The 25,200-nt window shown below is 48.1% G+C and overlaps 1 protein-coding gene and 1 long non-coding RNA gene across 3 annotated transcripts in view; one reads left to right on the top strand and one right to left on the bottom strand.

Moving 5' to 3' along the window:
• Sin3b (SIN3 transcription regulator family member B) overlaps positions 1-16,488 on the bottom strand; it is a 35,670-nt gene extending 19,182 nt beyond the window's left edge. For both annotated transcript variants that reach the window (XM_021169681.1, XM_021169682.1), the window contains exons 1-5: positions 16,356-16,488; positions 15,613-15,719; positions 14,052-14,205; positions 8,424-8,621; positions 5,858-6,001 (exon numbers count right to left, since the gene is read on the bottom strand). In XM_021169681.1, the coding sequence (XP_021025340.1) occupies positions 5,858-6,001; positions 8,424-8,621; positions 14,052-14,205; positions 15,613-15,719; positions 16,356-16,454 (702 nt within the window). In that variant the 5' untranslated portion in view covers positions 16,455-16,488. The remainder of the gene's footprint in view (positions 1-5,857; positions 6,002-8,423; positions 8,622-14,051; positions 14,206-15,612; positions 15,720-16,355) is intronic.
• Positions 12,131-15,503, top strand: LOC110299813. The gene is made up of 3 exons (XR_003837406.1): positions 12,131-12,173; positions 14,586-14,714; positions 15,443-15,503. It is a non-coding gene; the product is annotated as an uncharacterized LOC110299813 (long non-coding RNA).
• Positions 16,489-25,200: the final 8,712 nt, after the last annotated feature.

The following is a 25,200-nucleotide window of genomic DNA, read 5'->3' as shown; positions in this document are numbered from 1 at the left end:
TTTTTGGTTTTTGGAGACAGGATTTCTCTGTGTAGCCTTGGCTATCCTGGAACTCACTCTGTAGACCAGGCTGGCCTCGAACTCAGAAATTCACCTGCCTCTGCCTCCCCAGTGCTGGGATTAAAGGCATGTGCCACCACACCCGGCTGTAAGGCATTTTCTTAATTAGTGGTTGATTGGGGAAGATCCCAGCCAATTGCAGGTGGTGCCATCCCTGGACTGGTGGTCCTGGGTTCTATGAGAAAGCAGGCTGAACATGACACAGGGCACAAGCCAGTAAGCAGCACTCCTACAGAGCCTCTGCATCAGCTTCTGCCTCCAGTTTCCTGCCTTGTTTGAGTTCCTGTCCTGATTTCGTTGAATAAGCAGCAGCAATATGTAAGTGTAAGTCCTTTCTCCCCAACTTGCCTTTTGACCTGGTGTTCCATCATAGCAATAGAAACCCTATAGACAGACGGAGAAAAGCAGATGGCCACCTGTACATAGGCACTGCATTCTAGTTTGGCCTATAGCCCTAGAAGGCATTGTATGCCATAGGCCAGGGTCCCTGTAGTGAGATCAGATTGAAGATGGTATCATTTTCTGGGAGACAGCAAGTGCACACATCACTGGTAAATATTGTACACAGCTTTGAGAAGGCTCCCCTGTGGCCTCAAGCATAGAGAGAGAGGCTCAGGAGTGAGACAACTGTGTCCTGGTAAATTGGGTGTCTACAGATAAAAAAGCATTCTAGGTAGGGGATAGGTAGCAGTACACAGCATAGCAGCAAGAAGTAGTAGCTGATGTCATCCAGGTCACTGATGAGGGCCTTGGAGGAAGGTTTTGAAATTTTTTGTCACAAATGACAGAACACATCTTGGGAGTGCTCTTGCTCTGTGGTGTATTGCAAGGAGGGGTGGCTGGAGCAAGGTTAAACCAACAGACAGGGCAGGTATGCTACTCCTGAAAGCTAGGAAAGTCAGAGAGTCTCTTAACACCCTGAATGGATATCAGTACCCAGTGCTCCCCACTCCACCTCACCATGGGACCTAGACAGGCAGATACCATGTGAAGGATGTGCTCTTGGCTCTCACTGTGGGCAAAATGAAGTCACGGCGTACCCAGACAGAACAAACTGGTGGCAGCACAATGGTATATTAGATGGCTCTGTGCTACTGTTGTGGCATGTATGTGCAATGCACAGAATAAAAAGAAAACAAAGAGCTGGGCCTGGTGGCGCACGCCTTTAATCCTAGCACTTGGGAGGCAGAGGCAGACAGATTTCTGAGTTCCAGGACAGCCTGGTCTACAAAGTGAGTTCCAGGACAGCAAGGGCTACAAAGTGAGTTCCAGGACAGCCTGGGCTATACAGAGAAACACTGTCTCAAAAAAAAAAAAAAAAAAAAAAAAAGAAAAGAAAACAAAGACAAAAAAAAAAAAAGGAAATGAAAAACCCAAAGGGCAGATTCAACAGGAAGCCACTTGCTACTGTTTCACTCTGGAAAGGTGATGGAGTACATACATCACCATAGACATAGCATACAACAGTGCTCTAAGGAGACCTTCTCAGAGGTCAGAGGTCATCTCTGGAGGAGAGAAACTACTCTATGAGGGAAAACATTTCTACAATACTAAAGGCCAATCCTTAAGCCACGGGTAAGACAAATCCCCTAAATCCAACAGCTAGGCATGGTGGCACACAGATACCATCTCAGCCCTCAGAAGGCTGAAGCAAGAAAAGTACCAGTTTGAACCAGTCTAAGCTACACAGAAAGACCCTGTCTCAAAAATAAATAAATTAATTAAATTAAATTAAATTTAATTTAATTTAAAAAAAAAACACCTCAATTAGTCAAAGATTTGAAACTGTCCCAGGACCCCAAGTAAGTAATGTAATGTTCCAGGGCTCCTTTTTGTCAGTTCAAACACCCAATTCTGAGGAGGCAGGTGGGGACAGTAGCCCAGCAGACTGGCATGGGCCCTGCTCACAGTCCTCACTTACTGTTCAATGTTCATCACCTAGACAAACTCCACATCAGGGCTGGGTTGACCAACTACTCACCAGGGCCTATCTCCAACTTGGCTATAGCCATTCATTCTGTAAATCAGGTTTTATTGGTTTGCAGGCAGCCCATTCACTGTGAAGTTTTAATGACAGCCAAACTTATTATTCATCCACTCAGTAAAACAAAGTTTTATTGACATACAGCCACACCCACTCATTCTACTAAGCTCTCCTGGCCCACACCTGTGCCCATTTACCAACCTGTGGTCATATCAAATTACCTATTTTCAAGCTACTTGAGCAGAGTTGAGTCTCTATACTGAGGCCACCAGGCCAATGTACAGGAAAACTCAGACCCAACTGGTGCTCAACAGGTAGATTTAGTAAGGATGCCAGTTTATCCCTGGCTTACACTGTGAATCCCAAAGCTTATGAGATGGATAGTCCCTCTGCTTAGATGCACAGAATAGCACTTCTCACACTGTGCTAACTGCTGTTTGCAGTCTGCACAGGGTTGTTAGGGTTAGGGTTGGGGACACTGTGGACTTCCAGTAATGACAGTGACTGAAAACAAGTGCAGGGAAGGAAGCTGCCTCTCTTCTGCAAGTTCCATGAATAGTGTGACTGCTGGTTCAGGAGCTGGTGGGTGGGTGAGTGGGTGTGCGTGTGAGTGTGCATGTATGTGTGTGTTTTCCAGACGCGGTTTCTCTGGCTGTCCTGGAACCTGCTCTGTAGACCAGGCTGGTCTCTAACAGGAGCTGCTTATTATGTGATTGTTAATATTATTATGTCTCAACAAAACCCAGGAAAAAGGGCTCACTGAGGTACCTATGTAACCACCAGTCTCTCAGCAAGGCTGACACTACCCATGACAGAGTTCTGCTCCTTCCTGCACCTCTCACCCTGTGAATGCCCTCTTGGCCTCTGGGTTACCAGGTACTCTACTCCCCACTCTCCCTTCATGCCCCTGTGCCTCATGGCCATGCTCAGCGGCCATGCCAGTCTCTTTTCATCCCATCTGGTAAGGACATGGCCACTCCCAGGAAGGACTGAGAAGGTGGTTTACTGTACAGATGAGCATGCACAGCCAGAGGCACCTGGAAAGGTCCAGGCTGAACTCCCACGAGGGAGGACATCACCAAAAAACATCCAGGAGTGGAGCCAGCCAGGAGCCACAAGACCAAGAGATTAATTAGGTGGCCAAAATGGTTGCCTTATGTTGGGATCAGAAGCTGAGGGAGGGAAGTAGAAGCCCAGTCCCTGGGAGGAAGAGATTTAGGGGACAGGGCAGAGTGATAAGTGATGGGAGGAGCCAGTACTCTGTAACAGTCAGTACTCACCAGCTGAGACTGGTGGCAAGCTAATAGGCATCTCAGTTAGCCATTTGTCCCAAGTTTCTTTGAGACCTAACAATTACTACTTGAGACAGTGTCTTATTATGTAGTCTTGAGTAGCCTGGAATGCACAGATATCCACCTGCCTTTGCCTCCAGAGTACAGGGACTAAAAAGGTTTGTACTATCACCCTGGTCCAGCAGACAACCTGCTTGGTTTTTCTGGTTTTCCTGTGGGCTAGGATAGAAGCAGGACTTCAGAGATATGTGTGCTACCTGCAAGCCCTCAGAGCACCAGGTCCACCACTGCAGAAAACAAGGGAGCCCCTGCACCCCAGAACTCCCTTGGACTTCAAAGTCTACTGTCGTCCTCTCACCCCCATTAGGGGTAGCTCAGGGAAGGGCAGTGGAGGATGACACAGGCTATCAATTCCAAGGGGTGCTGGGAATTGATTCGTGTGTGTGTGTGTGTGTGTGTGTGTGTTTGTGTGTGTGTATGTGTGTGTAACAGCCACAGCTGGTTGGAAGTCAGAGGACAATTTGGGAGAGTAAGTTTTGCCCTTTCACTCATATGTCTTGGGGTCACACTCAGATCCTGTCACTGTACCCCCTGAGCCATGCTATTGACCTTGGCCTGGTTTTGGTCTTGTCGGGTGTTTTTGCCCTGGCAAAACAATGATTCCAGCATTCAGGAAGCCCAAGCAGGAGATCACATGTTGAAGGAAGCCTGAGCTACAGTGAGAGCCAATCTCAGAGAGAAAACAAACGAACAAACCATGTGCAATTATCAGGGGTCTGGAAAGCTGCACAGTCTGACAAAGAAGCAGGAAGTGGGGGATGCTGGCATCCTGCTCGTCAACTCACTGCAAAGGCTGCAATGGCAATGGCAGGCCTGAGAACACACAGGTGGCAACAGGCACCACAAGCAACACAGGTGCTATATTGCCAAGACCCAGACCAGCATGGCAGGCTCAACAGCTGTGCTAGACAAGTGGATCATTCTCATAGACAAAACACAGCTCAAGGGTTAAAACTGTAAGAAAATAAGGAAAATCTCATGACCTCATTGTTCAGCAACAGTTTCTAAAATTTAACACTAAAATTGATGTGAGGAAAAATTAATCACAATCTAAAATAAAAATTTTGTGCATCAAAACCACAAACAAAACAGGAAAAAGGTGACAGGAGGTGGAGGTGAGAATCTGCAGGTCACACATTTTAAGGAGCTCATGGGAACATAGCAAGGACTTGGCTGTAGAGACAGGACTCGACTGCAGAGACAGGCGGTTCAATGGCTAGGAGCACTGGCTGCTCTTGCAGAGGGCCTGGATTCAGGTCCCAGGACCCACATGACAGCTTACAACTACTGGTAAACTCCAGCTCCAGTGGTGTGACGCCCTCTTCTGGTCTCCATAGGCATCTGCATGTATATGATACACAAAACTCATACAGACAAAACATGTACACACAAATAGTAATAAATAACCTATCTTAAAATCCAGTCAGTACACAAACATGACACTCAACAGAATCAATGTGCATTGGGGAAATGCAGTCAAAACTGACAAACATCTCTGACAAAACACCTGAACATAGAATAGAAAGTCAAATATTGGCTGGACTCAGGAAATGGAGCCACTGCTACAGAAAACACAAGTTCTTTAGAAAGTTAAATAAAACTACCATGTTATCTGGGAAGCCTATGGAGGCTGATCCAGAGCTGAGCAGGCATCCAAACAATCACTTGTACACAAGTCTGTTCATTCCCAAAGCAAACTACCTCATGTCCACAACACAAGTGGATGAAATGGAAAAAACCACACTTGGGAACATTACTACTCAGCCACTGACAAACACAAGGGAACACTAGCAAAGGCTAAATACACAGACCCTAGTGACAAGTGTCCAGAGCAGGCAAATCCAGACAGGAAGCAGGTCGGAGGCTGGGGATGGACAGGGTGAGTGCCGATGGAGACAAGGTTTCTTTTTAGAAACGTAACCTGTAAGGACTCAAAGTGACAGTTGTTCTAATTGTTAAGTAGATTTCATGGCATTGAACGGAACCATTTTTTGTTTTTTGTTTTTTAAGACACGGTTGTATAGTCCTGAGTACTCTGGAATTGGCTATGTCAATCAGGCTGGCCTCAAACTCTGAAATTAGCTGGCTCTGCCTCCCAGTGTTGGCCACTACCACCACCTGGCCCAGAATTATGTACTTTACAGTGGTGAATTTTATGGTGTACTTTAAGGTTCATGAATTTCATCTCTACTTTTCAAAAACGACTAATATGCATATAAAAGAAGACACAGAAAAGGCACCTCTGGCAGGCCTCAGGCCATTGGAAGGAAGTGGGGAGCCAAGTGCAGTCTGGTCCCGGGCACCTATGCAAGCCTGGACCACTATCCTCAAATTGGCTTCCCTGTCTCCGTGTAAAGACACCTTACTCCCACAATACCGTAGCCACAGTAGTAAGACAGGCTCGGCAGACTCTAGCTCTGTACATATCTTTTGGGCAGGATCCTGGACACTTGGCACTCACCAGGGACCGCTTTGCCTCAGGCAGGAACTGTCCGAACTCTGACAGCAGGTCCTCCTGACCACGGAAAAGATTGGCCACCTCTGTGAAAACCTCCTCCTCAGACATGCCACGGAATGGACGGCCCTTAGTGTGCAGCTGTTCCTTCTGCAAGTGGAAAAAGAAAAAAGGGTGAGCAGGGCCCCAGGGCAGGCATGGGCGGGCAGGTATGGGCAGTTGTGCAGACATCAGCTTTGTGCCTATACTATGAATGTGTTCTGCTTACAGTGGTCTGAGCCCTGCCATACTGTATGGGGAGGGTACGATGGGTTTCAGAGCAATGGGAAGAGCAGGGCACCACATAGAAGAAAAATCCGCTGCCCTTCCAAAGGGGAAGCCATGCTTGCTGGACCAGGGGACAGGTGAGGAGCAGTGAATGGTTCCCAGTGCGTCACTACACAGAGGTTAGGGAGAGCCAAAGTGTGGGAGGCAGGCAAACCTAGAGCTGAAGGCAACAGAAAGGGCCAGAGACTGGGGACAGGGATGCAGAATCCAGCGGGACTTTAGCAACAGCGTGACAGAACACACCTGCGACCTCAGCATTACAGAAGACTTTGGCAGGAGACAGCCAGCAGTAGGCTAGGCTGAGTTATAGGCTGAGACACTGTTCTTAAAAAAAAAAAAATTGACAAAGCAAAAGGACTTTGGTAGAAATATGCTGCATTACACGCAATGCCATGGTCAAGAGAGCAGAGGAGCCACATGCTCACAACTTGATAGCAGGCACTGTAGCTCACTGCCTGCTTCAGGAAGGTTAGCTATGTTGTTTGATTTTTGGTTTTCTGAATAGTGTTAGAGAATGAACTGAGGCCTCAAACATGCTCACTAACCCGGTGAATGGCACCCTCAGCAACCAGGAAAAGGCCTTGGTGTTTGTAGACCTACTAAGGGACAGCCGGGGAAGAAGAACCCTAGCCCCTATTTTCCCAAACAGGAGCCAGAACTAAAAGCAGCCCCGCAGTGGAGAATCCATGCCTATTACAAAAGAACATCCCCAACAGACTTGGTTGGTTTTAAGGATCTCATGGTGACTCAGAAGAGCCTGGGCTCACTGTGTGGTCAAAGATGCCCTTGGACTTAACAGCAACCCTCCTGGCTTAGCATTCTGAATTCTGGATAAAGGTATGCCACCACATCTGGCTTCAAACCACTGTTTAAAAAGCACAACTTAAGACTGGTTCATGGTGGCACACGCCTTTAACCCCAGCACTCAAGAGGCATAGGCAGGCAGATCTCTGAGTTCAAGGCCAACCTGGTCTATAGAGTGAGTTCCAGGACAGCCAGGGCTACACAGAGAAACCTAGTTTTTTGTTTGTTTGTTTTGTTTTGTTTTTTAGGGAGGAAAGAAAACAAAAAAAATAAACAAAACAAAAAGGGATGGCCAACTCTCCATGCCTAGGGACACAGACAAAGCTGAGACTCTAGCACAGAGGTACAGATCCTTGAGCTGATCTTGCCATAGGAATTGGCAGACAAAGCTGAGNCTCTAGCACAGAGGTACAGATCCTTGAGCTGATCTTGCCATAGGAATTGGCAGACAAAGCTGAGGCTCTAGCACAGAGGTACAGATCCTTGAGCTGATCTTGCCATAGGAATTGGCAGACAAAGCTGAGACTCTAGCACAGAGGTACAGATCCTTGAGCTGATCTTGCCATAGGAATTGGCAGACAAAGCTGAGNCTCTAGCACAGAGGTACAGATCCTTGAGCTGATCTTGCCATAGGAATTGGCAGACAAAGCTGAGGCTCTAGCACAGAGGTACAGATCCTTGAGCTGATCTTGCCATAGGAATTGGCAGAGTGCACACACCTTGGCTGTGGCCTGCACTCTGGGCATGTCCACCCAGTTTCCTGAAGCCACCATCAGCCAGCACAGCAGCCTCAGCAGGGTTGCCACACAAGAAGGCTAAGGCTAAGGAGCTTATGGTGTTTGCTTGTGGTAGGACGTGCCTCAGACACAGTCTGGTAGCAAACTGCACCCAGCTGGCTGATGTGCCCCCAAGAATACAAAACCATACCAGTATCCCACATCTGTGCCCTCCCTGAAGGTACTGCTATGCTGGTACAATGTCACTGCCTGAGGGTTCCACATCCACATAATGCAAGCTGCTCCCCCAGCACATTAACATTAATAGAACTGTGCTGCCAAATGTGGACCATTATTAGGGTTAGTAGTAGCTGTTGAGTGGTTCATAAAGTTTCCTGTATGAGAATCAAAGCTGTGTATTTTGACCCCTGGACCTCTCAGGGGCTGTGCCCAGCATTCTTTCTCCCTGCTACTGCACCAGTGGCTGGCCTACAAACCTCTCAACAAGAACCCTTTTCTACCTCAATCTACTCCTGTCTACCCCAGAACCATACTGAACACTGGGGGTGCGATGTGGCTAAGGAAAGCTACCAAGAGAGTCTGGCTGGGGTGTGCAGTAAGAGTGTAGCTAGCTTGTGAGGCACTGGACTCCACTCTCATCTCCTAATGCCAAACAATGCCCAGGTGGAGCAAGGCCCCAGATGTTGTGATGGGCTGGGCCTCACCTGGTAGGTGTGTAGGATCTCCAGGAAGGACCTGTAGATCTCAGGGTGGTCCAGAAAGCGGGTCTTGATCTTGTTCACATAGCTGATAGCATTGTTGAACTCCACAGAGTCAGACTCCAGGGGCACCTGGCCTCTGTCCTCCTTGTAGGACATCTGCTTGAAGTCTTCCCCACAGTCACCATGGCTATGGGAGTTGTCCTGTGGAACAGACGCAGTGAGTGGCTTGGGGTGGCCAGGAGATAGACCATGCACTGTTATTGCCTGCTGAAAAGTATTGTTCCTGTAACTCCTATGCACCCCTGGGAGTCAAGTACTTCTTCCCTCTGGAGTCTCCCTAGATCTCCAAGCACTGAGGCTAGAATTGCAGTTTCAACAAAGCCTACCCCTATATTCCTGAGACTAGATATCTCTATGAGGCTTCAACTCTGACCAACCTCCTACCTCAGCCTCAGTCAGAGGTTTGCTCCAGCAAGTCCTTTCCACTCTAAGATTAGCATGCAGAGGGAAAGTCACAGATCCTGGAAGCTGAACCTTATCGGAGCTCTGTGCAGGGTTATGGGTAACATCCCGTATCTTAGCAAGACTGTTCTAACGTGGAAACAGGGTCTTCTACCTTCAAGGAAGTATCACTGTGTATATGTGCATCTAGCCACAAGGGCTCAGGGCTAAGCCACAAGACAACTTAAGTGAGAGGCATCAGTCATCAGAGCATACTGTGCACATTTTTCTCCAGCTATAGACACAAACAGGTCTCCATGGAATCCTGCTTGGCAGGGGGGTGGGGGTGGGGGGATGCATGCAGTCCAGGTGAGAGTGCTCAACCCAAGCCGGCAGCTCTGCGGGAGCCCTGCTGGAGGGAACCCAGTGGGAATGGAGCCTTGAGGGAGGGAATGGAGTCATGAGGGAGGGAATGGAGCCCTGAGGGAGGGAATGAGCCCTGAGGGAGGGAATGGAGCCCTGTGGGAGGGAATGGAGCTCTGAGGGAGGGAATAGGGCCCTGAGGGAGGGAATGGAGTCATGAGGGAAGGGATGGAGTCATGAGGGAGGGAACGGAGCCCTGAGGGAGGGAATGGGGCCCTGAGGGAGGGACCAGCAGCTGGACTTCCCAATTGGAACCATCCCACACTTCTCTACTGGATCACTGTCACTACCCCTCAGCTCTTGGTTCTAGTCAGGTGACATCCATGCTCACCATGATCTTCCAGAACCATCTTTTAGTAACTCTGAACAACTGTCCTGTTCTCCCTAGCAGCTCCCTCTTCTAGGCAACAGGCTCACACAAGGCAACTGAGTGGTTGCATAGACAATAGGTAATTTTCCTCAAGAGGTTGGAGGAAGGTATGGAGTGAGGTGCTAGCAGCAAGGGCTCAGGCTCCTAAGGGAAGGCTTGTACTATGTCCTCAAAATTTCTTAAAAGAGTGTCAGCAGCTGGGTGGTGGTGGTACATACCTCTAATCCTAGCACTAGGGAAGCAGAATTCAAGGCAGCCTGGCCTACAGAGTGAGTTCTAGAACAGCCAGGGCAACACAGAGAAGAAACCTTGTCTCAAAAAAACATACATTAAGGGTGGGCGTGGTGGCACACGCCTTTAATCACAGCACTTGGGAGGCAGAGGCAGGCGGATTTCCGAGTTCAAGGCCAGCCTGGTCTACAGAGTGAGTTCCAGGACAGCCAGGGCTACACAGAGAAACTCTGTCTCGAAAAACAAACAAAAAAAAATACATTAAAAAAAAATTTTTTAATTAAATTTTAAAATGTCAGCAATATTTAATTAGGGCCCATACAATAGGCCTCATCTGGTTCATGTTTTCTCAGTCAAGGTCCTATTTCCAAATAATATTTCCCTTAGTATCCAAGGGACCCTTGGTATTCCAGGGCCCTCCTCCACAAAATGCAAATGCAGATGTGCTCAGCTTCCTACAGCATACACCATCTCCAGGAGTTTCACACCAATACAATATCAATAGTTCCACCTTGTGAACTAGGGAATAACGATTACATACAACACAAGCGCAGACTGGGGTGGGGTGGGGCTCAGACACAGAGCACCCGACCAGTCCCCTAAGCTACCCTGTATGCTCAGCACACATGTACATTCCCTTAAATGTCTGATCTGTGCCAGATCTGCAGGTATAGAACTCAAGGATCAAAGGCCAACTAGTGGTCTTCTCAGGAACTGGGGCCAAGCCTCAACACATAACTAGGAGGCAGGACTGAGCTACAACAGTGGGCACACAAAGTGCTAGAAGCCAAAGCTGAGGACATGGACACTGACTACAAATGTGGGCTAAGACTGAGGAACCTGACTGCTCATTCAAGGTCACAGGGTCTGAGTTTGCCCTTGGCAAGCCTAGGGACTCGCCAGCCATTCAGGGACATGCCCCAGCACTGTATGATCTCTCTGGTTCCCTGAATAAGCCAGCATCCTTACACAGAGAGCCAGCCCTCTAGCCTCTGCAGAAGGCACTAGATGGTGATAAAGACAGTTACTATGGCAACAGCCATAGTAACCAATAATCCAACAGAGAATTTTCCTATGGTCCAACAATCACATTCCTACAAGCAGATCCAAAAACTGGAAAGGACTCACATACCAACATTCAATGAAGCACCACTCACAAAAGCCAACAAAAGGTAGAAACTACTCAAAATCCCCAGACAATGAGATGTAGTCTATCCAGTGGACCATTATTAGGCAAGAAAAGAAACACTGACACATACTATGGTGTGAGTGACTAATGAAATGGCCACAAGAGGGAATATACAGACAAGAAGTAGATGAGTGCTTGGCAGTGTCTGTTCCTGGGGTGATAGAATGTTCTGGAATTAGCGTTGATGCTTGTACAACCTATTATAATCTTAGGAAAATATAAAAGCCACCACTACACAGCCTACAAGCTATAGCAGATAAGCCCTGCTGGAACTTTCTATAATAGCTCCATCCTTTTCCCTGCCTCCACTTAGGGTGACTTGTTTATATAGCTAACACTCACACTCAGCCTCACATCTGCCCAGAACCATGCAGCTCTCCTAGATATTCAGGAACTTAAATGAGCAAACAGCCAGCCCCAGCTGCCAGCGCCTCGTGGCTCTGCCTCTACCAGAAGGGCCAACCTGAACCACTGGCACACCTTATTTCACTGATCCCCTCCTGGGTCCTGTCCTTCGCAAACTCTCAGGGGTCTGTGGATCAGCTGATTCCTGGCCATACCGTGTCCTGTAAGCCTGCCTCTCAGCTTCCGCCAGCCCTACTCTACTTTATGGACAACCCTCCTAATGGCCCCATCCCTCCAAGGTCCTTCCTTACTTGGGTCCAGCTCCCACTAAGTCCCTGCTATCAACGTTGGGAGTCCTACACCCAAACCCCAAATGAAAGAGAGGGCCAGCGTCCAAGGGCGTGGTAGTTTGGAATTCATCAGGCCCAAGACACTACCTGTCATTGTCAAAAACTGACCAAGCCTCCCCAAAGAGTGTGGTAATGGGTCAGCCTCCTGTGAGTATGCGAGACCAAGGATCTACTCTGTCTCTAGGAGCTAGGTGTCCCATCCTCACTTTCCCACTGACAGCTGGTTTCCTACTCCTCCCCAAACACAGCTCAGTGACCAAGGAAAAGGTCCTGCTTTCTCCGAAGAGCTTGGTCAGAAGAGCAGCAGCAACACAAGGAAGTCACATTTCTCCCACCTCTGAGTGCCAATGGGGAATCTGAGGAAACAGCTCCCAGGATGCTTGCTGAGGGAGAAACAACAGCAGGTGAATGTGCTCCAAGCCTCCTGTTTGTGGCAGGGCATGGTTATCTGGCCCCTCCCTTCACAGGAGGCAGGTCTTACTCTGTAGCCCATGCTTGGCTCTGCACTCGTACCATCTCCTGAGTGCTGAAATGACACCTTGAATCAAAGCACCCAGCTCTGCTTGACCCTCTGTGTTGTCAACTGGGGCCCTGGTGCTTGTTACCTGGCTTTCAGCTGCTACAGCAAGGGCACAGGTGTCCCTGCATTGGGAGGGCAGAGGCCCTGGGTGCTACACCACATGGTAGAGGACAGAATTCCTCACAAGAAAGAATGAAAGGCTCAGAAACCCTGCCACAGGCATCCCAACAGCTGGGGACTCCCTCAACACCTTTGTCAGCACGTAAAGGAACAGTGTTCAAATGTGGATGTCAAGCCTAACTAATGATATGAAAGGGAGGAAAGGAGGGAGGGAGGGAGGGAGGGAGGGAAAGAGGAAGGGAGGAAGGGCACTGCATTTCAAAAACTGAAGCTAGGATGCTAAGAAAGTATGTGCCTATCACCCCAATGCTCTGGAACCTAAAGCAGGAGAATGTCTAGTTCCAGAGCCAGGCTAGGCTACAGAGACCATGTCTCAAATAAGGAAAACAGCAAAGATAGAAAAATGACTGGAAGACTGGAAATCAGCAGGATGCTGACATGTGGTAAAGTTTGGAATCCCGACTTAGAAAGCAAGAAACACCTGGGTCAGAATCCCAGCTGAGCAGGTCATTCTCTGTCACCAAGATTAAGGGGCTCCAGAGTACCCTGAAGGAATGTGACTCAGGAAAGGCACAGGTGCCCTGTTCATGGATCTAAGACCATCATGATCATCCTTTCTGTAAGCACAGGGGCTCCTTGGTCATCTAAGTCACCTATGAAGGGAACAGCCCGCCCCCATGACTCAGACTCCACTTCCTGCCAGCTACCACTACCCACAACTTAGCTTTCTAGTGAGTGGCATCCTGAGTTCTGACACAGCTCACACTGCCTTGTATCACAGTCACACAGAGTCCAGAAGTTCCTTCTGTTAAGGCCCTGGTGGTCACAGTTCCTGAGTTCTAGGTACAGGTGGAAAATGGAAAACCGTGAAAACTCAGTGGCATGTGCTTCCAGGAGTCCCCTCTGAAAACTGGGCAGCGCTGGGCTTCAGGAGGCATGTGGATGAGCATAGCAGGCAGAACTTATACAGGAGCCACTTGGAGGGCCTGTGAGGCCACACTACCTTTCCAGAGTCCCTCTCCAACCTCACTGAAAGCCTGTGGTGGCAGCTCTCATATGATCCTAGCATTCGGAAGACTAAGGAATGAGGATGAGGTTCAGACTTGTCTGAGCTAAGGTGAGAGAGTAGCAATGTGGAGAACTACAGACAGCAGGCTACAAAGCCCAAGCCTGAGCTGAGAAAAGAGCATTTGGCAATCCTATGACACAGTGAAAGAAACACTTATTCCCATGCACATAGCTCAACCATCTCGACTTTACTGGTGGTCTGAGATCAATGGAAGCCATAAGATGGCAGTGCATACGTACTTGGCCTGGTAGACTTATTGGGAAAGCCTGGAGGCCAAATCTCAGTGACTAGTGATTCAATGATCCTGAAATCTCCTCTCAAACGCCCACCCCCACCTGCTGGGGACTAAACCCAGGACTTTGCCCGTGCTAAATGTACTATTCCACACTGAACCACACCCCAGCCACTACACTTGATGGGACGCAAAGGCTGTCTCTGTGTTTGTCTGGTCTTGCACTAGAGAACCTAGAAAAAGAATAGGTTGTACAAAGGCTTCCAGCAACATCACAAATGCCTAGCTGTGCTCCCTGTGGGTGTGACTCTCGAGGTCCACATCACTCAAGCAAAGCCTACCTGGCTGCTCAGCGGCGACTGGATGTTCAGCTTGCCGTTCTTGGGAATGTCTATACGGTATCCAAGCGGAAGGAAAGCATTAAACCCCACGATGAGGTCAGGGTGCTCATGGAAGAGCTGGGACACACGCCTGATCACACCAGGAGTGTCGATGCTGGAAAAAAGAAACACAAGTGGGCAAGAGTCCTGAGCGTGAACTCCCCCAGATGCCCTCGAGATCACTTCAGCCCAGGCTTAGTTGACGGCGAAGACTCTGAAAATGGGCCTCACCATGTTGTTTTGTTTTTTCCCTTAGAGACAGGGTTTCTCTGTATAGCCCTGATGGCCTCCATATGCTTGCCTCTGCCTGAGATTAAAGGTATTCACCACTATGCCCAACTGAATAAATGGGCCCCACCATGTGAAACCACCTGTGGCTAGGTCTAGCAAGAACTATAACTAGCCATAACTATATACATGATAGTTTTGTATGTATGTGTGTGTGTGTGTGTGTGTGTGTAATGTATATAACATACTACATAACTATATTTCCAGGCCATTTGAGCTCCTGGGCCCAATTCTGAAGATGTCTCAAGAGTTAGGTGCTGGGCTGAGACTCAACAGGAAGACACAGTTCTCCAAGCAATGTCAGAAATCCCCTCATATTTTATGAATTAGGGAAAGGTAAGGATACACTTTCATTTTTTTTTACTAAAGGAAGTGTTTAAACACCAGAGCCTTCAAGTTAGGGGATTGGTAAAGTTGAAATGACATTAGGGTCTTCTTCTGGCCTCAGTACCCTGAATATCCATAAGAAACCAGCCCAGGCCTTCAACACTTCCTGAGAGCAGACAGGCAGGTCAGTACCAAGATCTGTGGGAATCGGTCTGACTGACAGCCTGGGTTCTAGCTCCACCCACCTGTCACTAGGGTGAGTCCCTTACCTAAACCAAGCCACACCTCCCAGAAGATTCTAGAAGACACGGACATTAACTCAGAAACAACCCAATACACCTAACTGCTCTGTGTCTACAAAACAGTTCCTGTTTATACCCACACTGGTTCCAGGTTAGTAAGTGCTATTGAAAAGCATCATAGGGACAAGAGCTAAGAGATCATAAGTAATATTTTCTTGCAGTATTAACAAAAAAATGCTTCCCCAAACAATCAAAATCTGTACCCCATTTATTTTCTGTATTTGGGCATGTACCACAGATCTCAAGGGCAGGTCAACAACTTGTAGGAGTTAATTCTCGTCTCTCTAGGGCTGAAACTCGGGTGGTCAGGCTTGGTGGCAGGCACTGTTACCCTCTGGGACATCTTACCCACCCCTAAATCAACATTTTAAATAAAGACTACACCCAACACTCCCTGTTCAGGCCTCGATTCCCCAATTCCTTCACCCCTTCCAGGAATCCCATCAGTTCCTCAGAACCACCTCATCTTTTGACTGTGTTAGAAGAGACTCCCAGGGCCCTCCAATCCTGTGCATGATTAACAGCTGAGAAGCCACAGTGTAGCTGGTTTGGGAGTTGGAGGGCTCAGCCCTCAGTTCCTGGGTGTACAAGGCCCTGCAGATTACCTCTGGCTTTTGAACTCCTTCATGATCTCCAGGAAGCCGTTGTAGGTGGCAGGGTCACTGCCAAAGCGGATCTTCACCTGGTCGAGGTAGGTGAGAGCGTCCTCCACCTGTGGGGAACAAGAAGGCCAGAGGTGGGCCAGGGTCGCGCGATGCAGTGACTGATGGCTGGAAGGCCAGGGATAGAGGAGGGGTGGCACGGGGCAGCAGAGGGCCGCGAGGGTAACTGTGGTGTTCCGGGGAGGACTGACGTCCAACTGGGAGGACCGACGTCCGACTAGGAGGACCGAGAGCCTGCGGGTAGTCCCGAGAGCCTGCGGGTAGTCCCGAGGGGCCTCGAGGAGTTCCGGGTTGGACCGAGGACCGGCGGGGAAGACCGAAGGGTCTCGGGGAGGACGCGAAATCCCTTGGAAGACCGAGGGGCGTAAAAGGGAAACTAAGGGCCAACTAGGAGGATCGAAGGTTTTCGGGGTGCACCGTAGGGTCCCGGGGATGACAGGGATCGCAGGAATGACTGAGAGATGTCGAGAAAGACCTCTGTATCTCTGAGAAGTCCGAGGAGCGGCGGAAATGAATTGTTAGGGGGAAACCGAGGGGCTGCCGCGAAGACCGAAGGATTCCGCGGAAGGGGTGTGGGGTCCCCGGGCCCGGCTGCGCAGAGAGGAGGCCAAGGCGGGGCCGCACGGCGGGGCGCCATCCCCGCGGGGGGTCCGAATCCCCAGGAGGAGGCTAAGGACATCACTCACGTGCACCGGCAGCTTCTCGTGTCCCCCGGAGCCCGAACGACCCCAGCGGGAGCCACCGAATCCCCGGCCCGCGGAGCCTCCGCTGCCTGCATGCGCCATGTTGGAAGTCAGAGCCGCTTCTGCCCCGCCTCCGCCTGAGCCCAGGTCGCGCTTGCGCGGGCCCCGCCTCCTAGGGGGTGGAGACTCGTGGCGTCAAATAGGGGAGTGTCCACATGAGGGCCTTGTTGGATGGGGCGGGCGGTCTTTCTCAACTTATGTGCCCTGGGGGTCTGTGGCCACCCGGAAAGCCCAAAGTATTTTTTGCTTTGTTTTGTTGGAGGGAAAGAAAGTAAAGCAAAGTTGAAGAATATTTCAAAACGCATTAATTCTATAAACTTCACATTTCAGTGTGCAGGCTCGCCTGTGATCTCAGTACCGGAGAGTCTGAGAGGAGACCACTGAGAGGTCTAACCTAGACTGGAGTACATAGTTAAGACTGCATCTCTAGGGGCTGGAGAGATGGCTCAACGGTAAGAGCACTGACTGCTCTCCCGAAGATCCTTAGTTCAAATCCCAGCAACTACATGGTGGCTCACAAAACTACTCGTAATGAGATCTGACACCTTCTTCTGGTACATCTGAAGACAGCTACAGTTTACTTATTTATTATAATCATAAGTAAGTCTTTGGGCAGGAGCGAGCAGGGTTGGCAGGAGCGAGCAGAGGTCCTAAAATTCAATTCCCAGCAATCACATGAAGGCTCACAACCTTCACTGTAGTGTACTCAAATACATTAAATAAATAAATCTTTAAAAAAAATAAAAAAAAAAGACTGCATCTTTTTTTAAAAAAAAATTGACAGTTAGATGTTGACCTTGTCTCAAAAAGAGAGGGAAAACAAGCTTATATGTCTGTGTTGACACAAGACCTCAATAGTGATATTTGCAAGGCTCTGGTTCTTTCTGGAACAAGTTTCTGAACTTCTATTCTGTTGGGTTGATACAGCAATGGGCTGTAGGTGAGCAGCAGCCATTCAAGAGCCATGTGGACTGAATTCTTGCCCTGAGTGCGTGTGTGTGCACGTGTGTGTAAGTATGTGTAGGTAAACTCACTCCTGTGTGTGTGTGTGTGTGTACAGAGACCAGAGATGGGCACAATCTTTATCACCCAGCCCTTGTGTTTTTGGGGCAGCATCTCTTACTGAACCTGTAGCTCATTTAATTGTCTTCACTTGATACGGTGGCCATGGGTCCACCTGTCTCCACCCCTGTAATGCTGGGGTCCCAGCCCCTAGTCTGGATCCTCCTGCTTGCTTAGAGCAAGCTCTTTACCCATTAACTCCTCTCATAGTGACATTCCTTGATTCTGTTCACAAATGTGTGCAAACCTGGATCATGGGACCTCTACTTCCAGGCTGACCTATCCTCCTATCCTCCAAACACCTACATAGTGACTCACAACTGCTTGTAACTTCAATTTCAGGAGATCTGGCACCTTCACTGACCTCTGTAGACACTAGGCACATGTGGTACACAGAGATACATGCCAATTGAACATCCATATATTCATAAAACAAAGAACTTTTAAATTTAAACAAGGTGGAAATCAGAAGAGGAAACTACTTGATGTGGACCTCTGGCCCCCACATGCTTCCATACACACATGCATCCCTATGTGCACATGATAACATAAGGACCTAACCAGCTCTCACCCCTTAGCTTCCTCCCTGCTTCCAGTGCCCTCACGCTGTGAGGATGTGCTCCCAGCACATGCCAGCCAAATCCAAACTCCAGCAATCATTGGGCATGTCAAAAGTAATGGGGCTTTATACACATACTTATGACCCCAGAAGAGGTGGTTTTCTGGCAGGCATGGTGACCAGCAATGAAGCAGTAGTGACAGAATCCTAGAGCAAGGTGGCAAGCCAAGATGACTGCATTGGCCAGGTTAAGCGACTGCAGCGTTAGTTTTGTGTCATTTGGAAAGAGGGAACCTCAACCGAGAAAATGCCTCCATCAAGCTGGCCTGTGGGCAAGTCTGTGGGGGCTTTTTCTTTTTTTTTTTTTTTTTTTTTTTTTTTTTTTTTTTTTTTTTTTTTTTTTTTTTTTGGTTTTTTGGACAGGGTTTTTTTGTGTAGCCCTGGCTGTCCTGGCACTCCCTTTGTAGACCAGGCTGGCCTCGAACTCAGAAATCCGCCTGCCTCTGCCTCCCGAGTGCTGGGATTAAAGGCGTGCGCCACCACGCCCGGCCTCGGGCTTTTTCTTAATTGATGGTTGATGTGGAAAGCTCCAGCCCACTGTGGGTTCTGACTATCCTGGGCTGCTGGTCCTGCTGAGTTTAAGAAATCAGGCTGAGCAAGCACCCTCCACAGCTGGAGCAAAACACACACCCCCATGCTGCCTCCTGTCATAGTGTTTCATCCCAGCAATGGAAACCCAAGGACATCAAGAGACCCTGAGGTATGTAAGGTAAAAAGTGGTCAAGGTAGACACCTAAGGCTAACCTGTGGCCATCAAGTGAATATGCACATGTATGCATATGATCCCATGTACATGAGACTAAACATACAGACAAGAGAGGCTGGAGGATCATTAGTTTGAGGCCTGCCTGGGCTACAGAGACACCATCTCCAAACTATAGCCCCAACAAAAAAGAAGGAGAGTATACCAGGTAGGCCTGGCCTCAGAATACTGACAAAAGGGTTAGTCTTCTGGTCAGTGGCAGAACACCAGGCCTACTGGCTATCTCCCAGAGACAAGCAAGTCCCTGGGAATTGAGGTCTGGCCTTGAGCTGAATGCCTGGAGGAGCTGACATCCTGTGAGATACTGAACAAAGAGCCCTGTGACACAGAGCAGAATTGTTGACCTACAGGAACAACAAGATAAAAACGTGGTGGCATTGGACAGATCTTGCAACAATTTGTTACTGAATCAAAAAAAAAAAAAAAAAAAGCCAACTTAGCGGCAAAGTCCTTGTCCCAGAAAGCTTCTTCCCAGGGTGCCAGCTGAGTGCTGAGTCAGAGATCATAAATCCTGCTCTGCCCAGAGAGAAGGGCTCACTATGAGGGGCTGATTGTATGTGGAGCAGGAAGATTGGAGATGACTCAGTAGGTAAATTGTGCACCACAGAAGTATTAGGATCTGAATTCAAATCCCACATATCTACATAAAGCAAGATACAGATGCTGAAGTCTGTCTTCCAAGCATTTCTGAGGAAGTTGAGCATAGAGACAGGAAACAACCTGGGATACATGAGAACCTCTCTCACAAGAACACATAGGGGGCTGGAGTCATGGCTCACTGGATAAGAGTCCAGACTCCTCTGGCAGAGGACCTGGGCTCAGTTCCCAGCACAGGTGTGAGGTGGCTCACAAACATCTGTAACTCCAGCTCCAAGGAATCAGGCACCCTTGTCTGGCCTCCACAAGCACCAGCACTCAAGTGCACCCACACAATTAAAAATAATACATCTTTAACAATGAACAACAATGGGCAACAGAGATGGCTCAGTGGTTAAGAGCACTGGGTCTTCTTGCAGAAGACCTGCGTTCAAATCCCAGCACCTCCATGGTGGCTCACAACTATCTATATCTCTAGTCCCAGAGACCTAAAGCTGTCTTCTGGCCTCTATGGGCACTATATATATGTGGTACACAAACATACATACAGGCAAAATCCTAAACACATAACAAAATAAATTTAAAAATTTAAAAAGAGAATTCTTGCTGTTCTTATACATAGCACAAGTCCCATTGTCAGCACCCACACCGTGCAGCTCACAGCTGCCTGTTACTACAGCTCTCAGTGATGTGACATTACCCTTTTCTGGCATCTGGGCAATGCACTCAAGTGCACAAACCACACGCGTGTGTGTGCAAGCGTGCACACACACACACAGTTTAAAAATAATAAAAATAGCCGGGCATGGTGGCGCATGCCTTTAATTCCAGCACTTGAGAGGCAGAGGCAAGTGGATTTCTGAGTCGAGGCCAGCCTGGTCTACAAAGTGAGCTCTGGGACAGCCAGGGCTACACAGAGAAACCCTGTCTTGAAAAAGCCAAAAAAATAATAATAATAATAATTATTATAATAATAAAAATAAACATCATTTTATTTAAGGCAGCACAGGTGTGGTGGTGCGTTCCTTTAATCCTAGTACTCAGAATGCAGAGGCAGGAGGGTCTCTGTGATTTCAAGGCCAGACGAGTCTATATAAGGCCAGTCCAAACCAATCAGGGCAACATAGAGAGAGCCAGTCTCAAAAAAACAAATCTACGGGAAAACAAAACAAAAGGACTATATAAGTAAAGGCTTATTGGCTTTAATCACTGTGTTGGGTTATTGGATGTGCCTTAAGTCTGAGGTAGGTGTCTTGCATGGCTCCCCTGAAATGGCTCAGCATCTGGTGTAATTATTTATACCTTGGGGAATGGATCAAGTATTTGTGGTTCAGCTTTCTGAGCCTGTGAAAATATATCCAATGTATTCAATCCAAAAATAGAGTTATTTATTTATTTATTTATTTATTTATTTATTTATTTATTTATTGTGTGTATGGGAGTCGGTTCTCTCCTCCCACCATGTGGGTTCTGAGGCCCAAACTCAGGTCATCAGGCTTGGTGGCAAGTGCCTTTACCCACTGAGCTGTCTCGATGGCCTGAAAGACTCACTATGACTCCAAGTTGTATTGGCTTTTTTTCTTTGAAGTAGAACAGTTGCCCCCTCCGTGCTTTTTTTAGTCACTCCGTAGACCAGGCTGGCCTCAAATTCACAGAGATCCACCTGCTTCTGCCTCCAGAGTGCTGGGGTTAAAGGTATGTGCTGCCATACCTGGCCCTTTGTTTTGGGGTCCATGACAGGCAGCTGCCCATCTCATGGTGGCCCAGAAAGAGAGAGAGAGGAAGAGACAAGTGTCCTTCAATGTCTTCCAATATCACATAATCCAACTTCTTCCCACAAGACCTGGCCTCCCATAGGCCTACTTCCTCCCAGGGGGAGCATCCTGGAGAAATAGCTCCCTTTCCTTTTGGTTTTTTTGTTTTGTTTTGTTTTCTGAGACAAAAATCCCATTGTGCAGCACAGACTTGCCTCAGACAATAGCTATCCTCTTGCCTCAGCCTTCTGAGTGCTGGTATTAGCAGGTGTATCATCCCACCCATATGGTGACTTTGTACTTAGGCTTTTGGGGTACATTTCAGATCTGTACCATAGCCGTAGATGAACTCACCATCCTTGAGAGCATTTGTGCTGGGGTTCAGTCAGGTTCATAAAGAAAGCAATCGGTTCAAGGATTCAAATACCTCTGGTAGGCTGAGGCTTGCCTTGAGTCCTCCAGAGAAGGGCTGGATTAGGGGTGGAGCCTCTGCCTAGAATTCTCCAGTGAGGGGCAGGGTACATGGCTCAGGTAGTCCCTGACCAGCATATAGAAGACAGAGTTCCATCCATAACACCCCCATACCCCCATAACTTAAAATAGAATTTAACATAAATTCATAATGTTAGTAATGCTATGAGCCAAAAAGGCGATGTCACCATTCTGTTTAGGATAGTTTTCTCTGTTGTCTGAGAGTGATTGTTGAAAATGAGCCTTCATGGCCTGTGTTCCATGACAAGTGATGAGGTCACGTATGTATATGAGAGTATAAGGTGGAGACAGGAATGCTTCGCCCTTGCTGCTGGTCAGTACAGCATGCTACAGTCTTCCTCAAAACACATAGCTTGTTAACACCCACAAAGGCCAATTTCTTCTTTGTTATATTTTTTATTTTTCCAGACAGGGTATCATGCTGTAGCCCAGGCTATCATGAAACTCACTGTATAGTGCAGGATAGCCTTGAGTGCTGGGAGGACAACTGTTATATGAAAACAAGTTAACTGGTTGTGATGGTCTTTAGTCCCAGCACTCTAGAGGCAGAGGCAGGAGATCTCTGTCTGACCCACATAGTGAGTTCCAAGACAGCCAGTATTACATAGATTCTATCTCAGAGCAAACAAATAAACCCAAACAAACAAACAAAAACGTATCTAAAACAAAACAAAAAAATGAAAAGAAAAGACAGAAAAAGCAATGTGAACATGGTGGTTAAGTCTCTTTGTGGGCTTGACCCGCTATGAGTTGCATAGGAGATGCTTGTCTAAGAAGACTGTTTCCAGGGGCCTGACTTGAATAAAAAGACGAGACTGAGAAATCCAGCTGCATGTTTGATCTGCTCATCTGCCCAAATGTGAGTCACAGCCCAGAGCTGCTCCTCAGACCATGAGCCAAAATAGACCCTCTCTGCTGGATGGCAGTGGAACCAGAGGACTCATAAGACTCAAAAGAATACAACTTCAGCTGTCTGGGAAACTGAAACTGCTCATTCCCGGGGAGGAGACTCTGGGCCAGCCATGTGTGCTAGAACGATCAGCAGCATTTTACAGAAGAAGGGCCTTTGCTCTGGGTCCAGAGGGCTAGGCCTCCTGGAAGAAAGACACTGACTAGTAGAGTGCAAATTCAGTGGAAAGGAGACGGCACATGGCTTCCTAGCTCCCAGTGGGCACCCAGGGACTACCTGGGAGGCACACACAAGCAGATGCCGTGATGATCATCCTGACTGGTAGCAGCATTCATGTGGACCTGGTTTTGTTGGTCTATTAGAGACCAGAAGGCCAGGCAGTATGTAGAGTGATCAGATTCCTGGAAGAAGACATTGGAGAGACCACTGTGGGAAGCTGTAGAGGTGAAATCATTATTGTCATGGAAACACCAGGAGTTTACTTTTTTATTACATTTATTTATCCAGCATATATGTGTGTACAATGATGTGCCTGCCAAAGCACAAGTGTGGAGGTCAGATAAGGACCTGTGGGAGTCAGTTCTCTCCTTCCACCATGTAAGCCCTGGAGATCTAGTTCATCTCAGACTTAGCAGCAAATGCCGTCACTCACTGAGTCATCTTGTCAGCCCAGGACCTCAGGATTTTAAAAACGCCAGGACCATGGTATGTTTTCCCAAGAAAGGCATGGGTGAGCAGAACTACCCCATGAGAGAGGCTGTATGTGCAGCAGGTAGACTGCTGAGGCCCAGATGCTGGGCCAAGAGCTCCAGTTTCGAAACGCCACATTTCAGGATTTGGTATTTCCCAGCAGACTCCTGTCAGCTTTGGTCTGATTTTTTATTTTGATGCACTCATTCTTTCCTATTTTAACCTGTGCCCTTGGAAATTAAAAGGTTGGTTGTTGTTGGTCTCACTCACTGTGCAGCCAGGCTGGACTCATACATATTGAAAGTTTATAACTTCCTTTGTATTATTTTACAGAGTTCACAGTTAAGGGGGTGCTGGAGCCTCAGTAGAGGCTTCTGAACAATGTTGGGCATTTGAGGGGCTGGTGAGAGGGCTTGGTGTATGCAGGTGCCTGCTGCTAAGCCTGACCCCAGTGAGTTTGATCCCCAACAACCACTTGGTGGGGAAAAAAAACAACTCTTACGAGCCGTACTCCAAGATCCACATATACCTCATAGCTTTACCTCCTGCCCCTACACACAAATAAAATAAAATTATTTTGAGCACATTCAGAGACAGACCAAATGCACCTTGCATTTTGAGATGGCCAAGAAGGCCTAGGGACAGGGCAGGCTACTGTGATGTAAGGGGATGTATGTGCCAAGTTGGTAAGGGATGACCAACCCTGGTCACTGTCACTTTGACTGGATATGGACTCCCTTGGAAGTCTGTGAGAGCATTTCCAGGGAGCTTTAACTGAGGACAGAAGACTCACCCTGAACAGGGGTGGCACCATGCCATGAACCAGAGATCTAGAATGGACTTTAAACAACAAAGTATCTCCCCCGATGTGAGCCACAGCCAAGAGCCCCCCCCTTTCACCGTGATGAACTGGAACTGCAAACCCTAAGCCCAAAAAAACCCTTCCCTGTTTAAACTACTGAGTCAGGTGTTTGGCTCACAGCAAGTAAATAACCCTGGAATAGCCAGCTGTCTGCAGTGGGTTTAGTGAGCATAGTCTGTGTGGCATGTTTTCATCCACAGTGCCCACAGGAACAGGGGTCACCCTCTGATGACCAGGGGTCACACTCTGACATTCACGCAGCAGCAGAAACTGCTAACATGCTCCTCCTACCCTGTGCTCTCCCCAGCCACCAGCCCAGAACTTAGTTCATAATTTAATCTCCTTCAGGTTGTTTTGATGAACACAAGAATTTTATTTTGTTTTGTTTTGTTTTGTTTTGTTTTGTTTGAGACAGGGTCTTGCTATGTAGAACAGGCTGGCCTCAAACTCACAGAGACCCTCCTGCCTCTACCTCCCAAGGCTGGGACTAAATGCTTGCATGACCATGCCCCAGACATTGGAATTTTAGGCCAGAAACTGTGCATCAAAACTTTCCCTGATATTCATAGAAGATTCATAGAAAAGTCTTAACAAAAGAAGTGGCCTTCTTATCCTTTTCAGGGGCTCTCTGCTCAAACCACAGGTCCTTCAATTATACAGAGATGGTATGGCTGGAGACTCCTAAACTATCAGTCACCAACACCAAAGTGGGTGGACAAAAACTGTGGTACACCCAGTGATAGGACAGTACACAGCCACAGAGAAGAACATGAGAGACTGTCATTTGTAGCAAATTAGACAGAACTGAAGGACATCGTGTTCAATGAGTAAGTCGGCTGCACAGTGACGAACCGCATTCCCTCTCATACCCTGACTTAAAAGGATATGGAATTGTGAGGACCAGCTTTGGACAGAGACAGAAAGTGGATTAAAAAAGACCAAGTTTTTAATCCCAGCACTCGGGAGGCAGAGGCAGGCGGATTTCTGAGTTCGAGGCCAGCCTGGTCTACAAAGTGAGTTCCAGGACAGCCAGGGCTAT

The sequence above is a fragment of the Mus caroli genome, chromosome 8, assembly GCF_900094665.2.
Source record: "Mus caroli chromosome 8, CAROLI_EIJ_v1.1, whole genome shotgun sequence".
Taxonomy (NCBI): Eukaryota; Metazoa; Chordata; class Mammalia; order Rodentia; family Muridae; genus Mus; species Mus caroli.
This window is presented reverse-complemented; position numbering and strand designations above follow the sequence as displayed.